The following is an 11,629-nucleotide window of genomic DNA, read 5'->3' on the forward strand; positions in this document are numbered from 1 at the left end:
AGACGAAGAAGAAGACACATTGAAAATCATGGTGTTTAAGATGAAACTGAAAATATTTTCGAAATATCAGGAAATAATTCAAGGATAGAATGAAAAATTTTGGGCGAGAAGACATGGCAGAAAAATCAGGGAATATACGGAATCAGAAATCAACATATTCAATTGCACTCATACGCATTCTTATATTCATAGTATCAACGACGGAATGCGGTATGCACACTCACATCACACATATTCCCACTCACCCTTGGGGAAATATGGTGAGAGAGATTATTTATTTCATATCGCTTCATTGTCACAAGAATATTAGAAAACACACGCTTACAAGAAATATATCAGCAGTTTAATTGTATCAGGCCAAATATTCCAGCTTACAAGTACAGTAAGTATTTCAGGTTTACAGATAGAATGTATGTGACTATATTTTTTGAATATATATTTTCCGCTTCCACTTCAGTTGCTCTATTACATAAATAACGTGAAGTGAATGACAAAATTCGAAGTTGTGTGATAATATCGAAACACGAAGGAGAATATTGAAATAAGAAATGGAGGAGGATGTAAAATATAAAATAAAGGAATAATATAGTCACATTTCACACAGAACTACACTTATATATGAACACACACATATACTTCAGCTAAAAATATTTGATGCAAACATGTAAACTCACAAACGTTACCATTTCTAATACAAATTCATATCAAAATCATTGAAATTTGGGGAACAAAAATGAGTTATTGAGATGCGAATTGAAACAAAGCAACTACAATAAAGGAACATTATATTTTTCCTATTATTTCATTTTCTCTCTCAAATTCTCTCTCTTTCTTTCACATTGTCTCGCTCTCTCATATTCTCTTTGTATATTCCTAAATCGTGTTCATTCTACAAATTTGAATTAATTTTGTTTAGTTCAGTCTGAAATTTTATACATTTGTGAGCTTATATATCAGCATCAATTATTACTTTCGGAAAATAGTATCAAGAAACTGAACGAACTTACAATGTCTTTAAATTCGAAAGCCCCGTGAATGCTCCTTCTTTGATGGTTGAAATGTTGTTCCCTCGCAGATCTCTATAGCAGTAAAGAAAGAGTAAAATAGATTATTTGGAAAGTATTTGTGATACGATATCAAACACTGTGACTTCAGAATGAAAGGAAGAAAAAGAAGAAAGATAACGAAGAAGAAAAAGAAGAAGAAGAAGAAGAAGAAGAAGAAGAAGAAGAAGAAGAAGAAGAAGAAGAAGAAGAAGAAGAAGAAGAAGAAGAAGAAGAAGCAGAAGGAGAAGAAGAAGAAGCAGGAGGAGAAGAATATCTTAACGTGGCAGCCGTTTCATGTTTATTTCCTACTTGACTTGCACAACCTCGAGTATCCGCTTCGCCTCTCTATGTACCAACACACACATCCACACACATACACGCACATGTATGCACATATAAGCACATACACACATATACACTCAGAAATATACACACATATGTATATCTACCTCTGGGTGCGAGTATGTGTGTGAACCTCGTCCCCGTAGTGGTGTCCTTTTATCTGTCGATACAGTTTATTATCGAATCTAAAGGTGTTGTCTTCTAGTTCCCGGCGTGTGTCTTTGGAAATGCGTTTTGAAGCGTTCGTCCATCCGTCCGCTATGTTTTTCTACCCAGTGTTTGATTGCTCCCAGGCCCAAAGTGTGATGTATTTGTACAAAGATTAGTCAAATCTTTTAAGTATAGTACGTTCTGGGACAGTGGGTGGAATGTGTTTGATGAAATCCATATCGTCTCGGGTATAGCTGGGCATTAATGGGCACAACGGTTTGAGGAGTATATCCAAAAGATGGCTCAGTTGTTGTGTTGGGGCTCAAGGTCCAGCAACTGTTGGTCTCAATTTGATGTCAGTAGGTCTTAGTATTTTTATATGCTGATCCTTGCATTTTGGAGCATTCGCAGATCTTGGGTGATCCATAGAAATTACTCTCTTTCATTACAGAGCTGCATAAATAATCTTTCTCTTTATCTGTGAACGAACGTTGGTATTCATTTATCTTAATTTTGGGTGTATTTATTATTACTTTCTCCGCGTGTCTTGGTTCTTTCTTGTAGCAGGATTAGTCTGTTTCCAATATTTTATCTTTATAGTAGTCTTGGTCCGTGACTGCTATCACCCTTCCCCAATCGGTTTCGTTTAGGATGATTAAATTGTCAATTTGCAGTTTGTAAGGCTTTCTTTTCGTCTTCACGAAGGCTCTGTTTGCATTTTCGTATATTTTATTATATAAGATATAAAACAGATTTAAATCACCACGTAAAGTATGAATGAAAAACACACATGCATGTAAAATATGAGAAAAGAATGGATGTTCAAAATATTTGTGATTTGAATTAGATTTACAAAGCCTTCGTTGCAACATCAGTTTTCAGTGGAAGATATTTTTATCATCTCAGAAGTCAGCTTTATTTAGAAATATCTTGTTTCTGTCCAATGAGCATTCTATTTGTTATTACACTTTGCTGTCAAAAGTAATTTATCTTTGCAAAAGTAAACTCCTCTCCTTTGCATAATTAATGCATAAAAGTTCTTCACAAAAATAAATAAACCCCCAAAACTTCAAGACTGAAATAATAGACTAGGAAGGAAAACATAACAGAAATAGAAAGGGATTTATTAATAGAATTGGTGATGGTAGAGTGGGGAAACCCTGATATAATTTTGAGTTATGTGCTACAAAGGAGAACAACCTTACATGGTGATTTAACTGGTTAAGGGTGTTATTTAAAAAAGGGATGTGGCAACATACATTGCCTTAGGTTTTTTCGTCTTTTTTTAGCCCTTTGCTCCTTACTCTTGCTGTATTAAACCTCAGTTTGTTCCCATTATTAGCCATCTATGCTAAATCCTTCATCCCCTAAATAGCATCCCTGTTAATCATTCCTGTAAAGGTTAACCTGCAACAGCTCAAACGGAATATTAATGACTAACAGTATCGCCCGGCATTGCTCAGGTTTGTAAGGGAAATAACTATAAAGCATTTTTAGAGAGTTATAGCCAAAAAATAGCAAAAAAATGGAAAAAAAATGATGGTAAATTTTTTTGAGAGTTAAAAAAGGTGGAGTTGCGTCCCCTAGACGGTCTGTGGTTTGGGTTTCTGATTCTCGACCCCATGTCGAATTTATCGATTTTTTTCAGAACTGGGGGAACTTTTCAAAATTTTCGCTGCGTTAGTTTTGAATTATGACATTGGGCTATGTGTGTGTCAAGTTTCATCAGAATCGGTTGAAAGCCGTGGTCAGAGTGAGGGTACGAGAAAACAGACACACAGAAAACGCACAGACAAACTGCCGTTTATATAGAGAGAGATATCTGTCTCACAAATATTGGAGATCTTGCAGGGGTTAAAAAACTTGTCTGATCCTTTCTCCAAAATCGCTAAAATAAAAAGTGTGGAATTTTAACTCAGGTCACAGACAACTGGACAATATACTGCAAGGTGTCTTATTCGAGGTCCTCATAGTTGCATTTGTTCATTGAACAGTTATGGTTCTTTATTGATCTCTGAAATGAATGACCCAAGGTTGACCTTGGCGGGATTTGACGTCAGATTGCCGTGTGTCAGAACGCAATGTATTCTACTAGACGGTCAAATGATTTGTGCCAAACCTCGCTCAAGTTATGAACGATGAAAATATCTAACTTATTAAACAGAACTTCAACTTTACTATTCAACATCTTGAGTTATACGAGATTTAGGAATTCCATTATTGACACTTTTCTCTTTATTTTACATTAGGATTTCTCATTTTGTCAAAACGTTCCAAATGTTTTGAGAAATAGATCTGATCGAATGAATTGATCCACTTTAGTATTAGAATATTTGATTAAAACTGAAAGTTTAAGGTGATTAATGCAATGATGCAAGCCAATTAACTGGAAATAATCACCTGGAAGAGCAGTGTGTTGCAACAGAGTATTTGTTATGATTGCATGTATCAAATAATTTCTCTTTTTTATTCTATTCCATTTCTTGAGACGTTAAATTTTAATAATTTACTTAAAAATTGCGTAAGATTTCAGGTGAACGGGGATACATCAATCAGCCGAAACTTCAATTAAGCTTGCATAATTTTGTAATAAGGTTTATTGTGTTCATGATAGGGTAAATTTTACTGATGACATTCTATCAAAAATAAATTCCTCATAATTTGTTAAAACAACACTATTTTGATTTCTTCACTTAGGTATTTTAAGAATTTGGCAATTTAAGCGGATCTCGTCATTATCTGCTGTTTAATTCATCTGTTTCATTTTTAATTATAAAAATAATCATTTCTTCTATAGGAACAAACCTGAAATTTTGGGAAAGGGACAAGTCCTTTACATTGATCTCAGAGATAAATTGCTATTTATTTTACCGACTCCAAAAGAATGAAAAACAAAGTCAACCTCGACAGAATTTAAAATCGAAACGTAAAGACGAACGAAATACCGCTCAACATTTTGTCTGGCGTGCACAACGATTCTGATAGCTCGCTGCATATTCTATTATAAAATTAACACAAACAATAATTAACAATTATTCTGTGACACGATCAACTGATATTATATCATATTACTGTAATAATAAGCAACAATTCAACTAATTAATGATATAACTATGTGGAATACACGTTTTCTTAGCACTAAAGTTTTTACACTGTCCGTTCATTGAATATACCGTAAGATTTGATAAGTTCAGACAAATGACATCAAAGTCAGATACTAGTCATATCCAATCTCTGTGTATGCGATGTTATATATTATAAATTCAATATGGTAAGAAACAGTTTATTTGACTTCACAGCAGGTAACTTATCGATTTGTTTTACTCTAACATAAGATTGTGCTTAAAGCTGTGAGATAAACAGCATAAGCGATTAGCTGAGAACATAATCAATGAGAATTTAAAATATTGGATGTGGAAAATACGTAGAAAGTGTCAAATACTTACAAATATTCAACATTCGTCGGAATTGGTTGTGGAATTGATAGTAAATTGCGACGTGCACAATATATTCTCGTTGTAAGTGAATTGCAATTACATGTGTTGCATATATCTGAATCAGCTTGAGTCTCCAAAAACAATATCGTACACAGTATCAACACAAGAGACCGTCTATATGATACTACGTGGTGAAACATATTGCCAGGCGTAGATTTATCTGTAAAAGAAGAAAATAGGAAATGTCAGAGATTTCAATGTTATTAACTTCAAATTGCAGATTCTCTGAAGGAACTAAAATTCACCCCTGTTCCACATGACAAATATATTTTTGTTTTCATGATTGGATATTTAAAGCTAAAAAATTAAATTTCGATAAATTAGTGTGAAGAAATTTATAAAAATATTATAGCTTTAACGCGTAATAATATCAAAGAAAACACCAAACTCACACACACAAACACAAACGCACTCCTACACACATCTGTAACCATACTCGGAGGGGGGTCTAATATATATATATATACAAAACTAGCGAACCATGAGTTTCGTAGACCCTAAATACGCAGTGGTTGTAAACCCGGTTGGGTCGTTAAATCCGATGGGACCCCACAAGCAACTGTATTGTATCAAAGGATTTTTCCTGTACCCCAGTTTTAGAAGCGTTCATACAAAGTTTTTCCTTAAATAAACTATCATGATTTCATTTTACTTACTTTTTTTTTACTGAAAACAAGAATAAAGCATGAACGTAAATCTATATATATAAAACTCAACTTGTGTGTCTATCTGTGTATCTGTGTGTGTGTCTGTGTCTTTTACTTCCCGGCACATCTCCTCCTAGCCAACAAATCGTAGAACCACCAAACATGGGTCACTTAAAGTTTAGGCGAATGAAAATTGAACTGCGCTATTTCTGTTCCGAAATTCATCTCGCAAGTGCAGAAATCGATAATGTGTTTGTTTAGGCCTTCTCCCATGCATTGAATAGTGAACTTTACTCAGTCAGCTGTTTGACGTGAACTGTGTTCACCACGCGTGCAAGCATGCGTAAATTGCATGAAAAATAAAAAAGCAAGACGAATCGCCGTAAACATTGTAGAAATTCGGCAAAGAAATGAATTTTCGGGATGTAGCCTGGAGGGTTTTTCCCTATTAATCGTTTGGACTTTGTGAACTCATACCAATTGTTTTCATACCATTTTTAACGCTTTGAATTAAATGTGACCATTTTGCGTTGAGTCTGCAGTTTGAATCACTAACCAAATTTTAGCAGGCAGGATTTTTGATCATCACGATACATCGCCAGCGACTCCCTGAAACTCTCCTCTGATATCCTCGTTGAGAAATACTGATCTAAAAGAATAATTCAACAATGCAATTTTCTGTATGTTATATGTGTTTGTAAATCCTGGTGTTTTTGTTATGTATTTGTCTGAATAATTTTTTATCATGCCTAATGCACTTACTATGATAGGAATTGTTTCTGTTTTTAGATTCCTCGTTCGAGTTACCTCTATTTCCAGGTCTTTGTATTTTGAAAGTTTCTCCATTTCTTTATTGTTATTATTATTATTTGTGTCGGTTTTGGAGACTAGTTGTTCGGAGCTCTAAGTTTTCTTTAGAATTTGTTGTTACAATGTTGTTTTCAAAATTTTATTGACCACAGAACCCACCTCGCTGTAAGCGGGGCTAGCTGCGGTGGCCAGAATTCGCCCCTTAAAGGCGAATTTTGAGTTTTAAAAACTACAAATTTATATTTTATAAAGAAAAAGTTCAGTCTGGCTTCCCAAATCGAGGCAAGTAAAGGTTCTTACATCATCCGTTTTGACATTTTGTCACCTCCGCTTGTTAATATTTTTGAGAAACAAAGCAAAGACAGCAGCAGCAGAAGCAGTAGCAGCAACAACAACAACAGCATCACAACCATCAGCACCAACAAAAACATAACAGAAAAATGAAGAGAAGGCAAGGAATCAATCCACTTTGACCCTAAAAAAGAAGACACACCACCAGAAATAGACAGCTGATTCTTGGTGGTAGATGTCCTCTTGGACATATAGGTCAAAACGAGCATCTTACAGATGCGGAAACTTTACTAACAAACTATTCGGGTCAAGGCCTAAAATTGTGGTGAAAATGGACAGCCAAAATCTGGACACAATTCCAGATATCATAAATTCACACGGTGGCACCAACCTCCACGTGGCCTTTGAAAGCTGATGGTTTCGGTATCATCTGTGTGGGAACACAAATCATCTAAAATTCTTCTATTGCCCACAACAAATTAGAGAAAGGAGCCTCTCAATTTTGCCAACATCACAACACCACCACCACCACCGCCACCGCCACCACACAGCAACAATAACAACAATAGCAACAGCACCAACAGAGGCAGGTGACCATCGCGGCTACAAAATCAATAGTAACAGTAGCAGCAACACTAATCGCAGCAGCAAAAACAACAGCATCAACCCCGGTCCCCGCCACCAAAAAAGCAACAACGTTATGAATAGGACAACGCCAAAAAGCTCTACAAGATTTGCCCCTCCCCTGTTCGGAGCACTCAGACATACCTTGCGCGGATAGGGACGACGAAAGACCAAAATGGCAAGAGGTCGCCTGAACACACAAAAGAAAAAGAAACAGAACCCAAAACACACAGACAATTCAGACATAGACTTTCCCAAATGCATCAATAAATTAACATTGATATTTTTTCACCGTTGTTGCAATCATCTGAAATGCAACTGTCAAAGCGCGATATTCGAGCAATTTTGCTATTCAACATCAAAAAAGGATGTAAAGCAGCTGAAACTGCTCACGATGTCAACGAAACGTTTGGTGAGGAAATGACCAGTGAGTGGTCAGTTTGAAAATGGCTTAAACGATTTAGCAGTGGAAACCTGAAGATCTTGAGCGTAGTGGACGCCCGTCTGTCATCGTATGACGGTCAACTGAAGATTGTCATTGAGAAAGACCCACGTAAAACCACTCGAGAACTGGCAAAAGAACTTCAAGTCAGCCAGAAAATGCCTGAAACCATTTGCATGCGATCGGAAAATCAGAAAAGCTCGACATTTGAGTACCACACGATTTGAATGAAAATCAGAAAATGTGAACTTATGAAATGTGCTCGTCGCTTCTTCGATGAAACCAGACCGATCCAATTCTTGACCGTATTTGCGATGAAAAGTAGATTCTGTATAATAATAGAAAATGTTTTTCGCAGTGGATGGACCCAAATGAAGCACCGAAAAGCTTCCCTAAACCCGATCTCTTCAAAAAAGAGATTATGGTGATTGTTTAGTGATGTGCTTGTTGGACTCATCCACTATAACTTATTAAAACCCAGAAAATCCATTACTGCAGAAACATATTACCAAGAAATTGCCAATATGAACGAAAAATTGCTACTCCTCTGTCTCAGACTGGTCAACAGAAGAGGGCCAATCATTCTTCATGACAATACTCGACCACACGTTTCACTAATGACGCCCCAGAGGTTTAGGGAATCTGGCTACGAAGATATTCCCTACTCAGCTTATTCCCAAGACCTTTCTCCCAACGACTACCACTTTTTCAAGTATCTTTATAGTTTCCTCGAGAGAAGGAGTTGAAAAATCAAACCGATGCTGAAAGCGCGTTCAAAAAGTCCATCAACTCCAGAACTCCAGATTTTTATGTTAACGGAATAAACAAACTTTGTAACTCATTGGCAAAAATGTGTTTATATTAATGGTACAGACTTTGATGAATAAAATTTCCGCATTGGTGGAATACATTGTGATGAATTTCATGTTTCAAAACGTTGCTTACTTTTTACTCAGCCTGATATTTATTTCCATGTCAAACGGGAATGAGGGGTGCGGGGGTGGAATGGCAGTGTTGTCCCAGAGACGCCTGGATCTCAACACAAAGATTATCTTCCTGGACCCAGAAGGTAAGTTGGTGGTCCTGGACGTCGTGAACAGTAGTAACGGAGGTGTCCTAAGTCTGGTGGCTGTTTATGCCTCGACACGTTCCGGATAGCTGAACATCTTCAGACGTCTGGAGGTTTTCCTTGTAGTGTCTAGACGAGGCGTCTGTAACCTGTGGCACGCGTGTCATGTGTAGCACGCGGAACAATTCACAATGGCATGCACACCACTTGGCAAAAAATAAAAGTAAAATTTTATTTATAACTAACTCTGAGGAAGCGACATCATAATAATTAATTTACATATCTTTTTTACGATCCATCTATTCTAGCCTAAACTATCTGAAGTTAGTTGTATTTGGTAATATTACATTTCCTTAAACATATAGTACTACTGAACACAATTTTGATACGAAATTATGAATGTTAGCACAATTAATTTGTTTGTAAGCTGGAGCTGAAAGCATTTATATGTACTTTATTACTGAAGCCGGGAGCTAGAGGTGCGAACGCTTGTTGTTTCGAACTCGGCTGTATATTTAGCAGTGCAGATCATACTATGTTAAACTTGGTTGACCACTTTACAGCAGCCAGTCTAAATAAAGACACTCTTTAAAATCGGCTGCTACATTGCGGGTCGTCTATAAGTAGACGCTTTTAAAATTATTCTTTCATTTTGGGAAGAAAATGCGGTAACGGGTAGGGTTTTCAAAAGGAATTAAACATGAAAAGTCAAAAACTATAGTTATTTTCTTAGGTTTCAATTTCTCCTTCGGGAGTCAAGTTGTCTGATCTTTTGGGTATATATTTTTTTGTTTATTCATATCATTTAGTTTAATCTAATTATTTTATTATTACAAAAATTAATTCATTAAATTAATTTCATTCTTTTTTACTATTTATTTTATTCTAATTATTTTATTTAGTTATTTTTATTTGTAGAACCTAATTTAAGGGTTTATACACCTGTCATATCACTTATCAATATATAGTGCCCCAAATTGAATAACAAAGGACCAAAATTTGACGTTCGTTTCAAGATTTCTGGAGCACTGAGTATGGATTTGTACAACAAAATCGAGTTGTGTGTGCGTTCTGCTGTGAATTTGTCGTATGTCGTACATCAAGTGTACAAAGACACTATCAAACTAGACACCAGACTATGTCTAAAAACGCTGATGATAAAAGGCAAATCATAAAAAGGGCTATTTCTAGTTACAATAAAAGCACTTCTGTTTTTGTTCAAATGCTTGGAACCAACAATGAAGCCAAATAATGTAGTTAGACAATTGCTCAATGTAGAGCTGAGAAAGGTAAACCTTTAACAGTCGGAGAATTTATCAAAAAAGATTTTCTGAGAAGTGCAAAACTTTTGTTCAGTGATTAAGCAAACGCTGAATAAATACTGTCTCGAATTCAAGAAATACCAACTTCTGCATGATCAGTTGAGAGACGTGTAACTGATATAGCTGAAAACATAATTATAACACAGAAAGTTAGATTACAAAATGCTGCTGCATTCAGTGACCCCTATCGATGAAAGTACTCAAGTGAATGACATGGCGCACCTAGCAATTGTTGCAAGATACTGGGACAATGATCGTATTTACGAAGAATCATGTTGTTTGATTATTCCTCTTACCAATACATCTACAGGACAGGACATTCTGACTGCATTTCTAAATTATTTCGAAAATCAAGCCATTAATACAAATAAAATATTTTGTATTACTACTGGTGGTGCACGTGCAGTGGGTGGAAAGGAAAAAAAGATTTATTAAGCGTCTTGAAAATCACATTTCACGCAGTGTAATGTGTTTTAATTGCATTGTACATCAGGAAAATTTAGTTGCAAAACTTTCGTCACAAAGCTTGAGTTCTGTCGTGGAAACTGTTGTTAAAATAGTTAACTTCATGGTTTCTTGCTCTTCACTGACTCACAGACAATTTAAGTCTCTTCTGCAGGAACTGGACAGCGAATATGCAGACTTCCCACTTCACAGTAAAGTCCTGCAGCGTAGACTCGGTTAAAATTTCTCTCTCCCATTTATTATATATACGTGCATTCGAGAGTAGCACGGAACAGCTAGCCTTTTGCCGCTATTTGGATCCCGTTCTGTCCACTACTCTGATTAGTTGGTATTGGCGCAATTTGTCGCGCCAAACTGCCGCGTATAACCAGTCGGAGTCAGCCTGTTCTCTACCCCGTTTTGGCCTATTTCTCCTTATAAACGCTCCCCCTTTTCTCCTTTCGTCTTTTGGTTCCAGACCTTTTAAGGACTAGCCTCTGACCACAAAGACACAGCCAGTTCCAGAGACTTACCAACTTTGTCCAACAGCATTCCAACAACCTCCATCTTCGTCGCTATCACCATGTCCTTAACGTCTTCAACATCATCTCTCTATGTACACAGCTCTGCAAGCGATGCACCCAGGTTCCAACACTTCACTGTTCATGAATTACTTCATCATGGGTCAACAACAAATATACAACCAGTATGAATTCCTGTACAAGTTCCCCAGGCAGCAGCATCACAGCCACGACATCACGTTCAACATATACCTCTAATTGTCTCCTACATCTATGAACCCATACGCATACATTCTGTTCTCATGACGGCATGTCTATCGTTCAGTATACATGATGCACACACAGACACATCTGTTAACATATCAATAAATCTTCTTTTAATCATTCTACGCGGTTGTCTCCTTTATCCATCTGGCAAATAGAT

The 11,629-nt window shown here is 36.4% G+C and overlaps 1 protein-coding gene across 1 annotated transcript in view; it reads right to left on the minus strand.

The window, feature by feature from the left end:
• LOC115231166 (leucine-rich repeat-containing protein 4C-like) overlaps nt 1-11,251 on the minus strand; it is a gene marked incomplete at its 3' end in the record, with an annotated part of 32,580 nt that extends 21,329 nt beyond the window's left edge. The window contains exons 1-4 of the mRNA XM_029801246.1: nt 11,218-11,251; nt 10,322-10,363; nt 4,985-5,195; nt 1,008-1,079 (exon numbers count right to left, since the gene is read on the minus strand). Coding sequence (XP_029657106.1) covers nt 1,008-1,079; nt 4,985-5,195; nt 10,322-10,363; nt 11,218-11,251 — 359 coding nt within the window. The remainder of the gene's footprint in view (nt 1-1,007; nt 1,080-4,984; nt 5,196-10,321; nt 10,364-11,217) is intronic.
• Nucleotides 11,252-11,629: the final 378 nt, after the last annotated feature.

This window comes from Octopus sinensis, unplaced genomic scaffold (assembly GCF_006345805.1).
Source record: "Octopus sinensis unplaced genomic scaffold, ASM634580v1 Contig17668, whole genome shotgun sequence".
Lineage (NCBI taxonomy): Eukaryota > Metazoa > Mollusca > Cephalopoda > Octopoda > Octopodidae > Octopus > Octopus sinensis.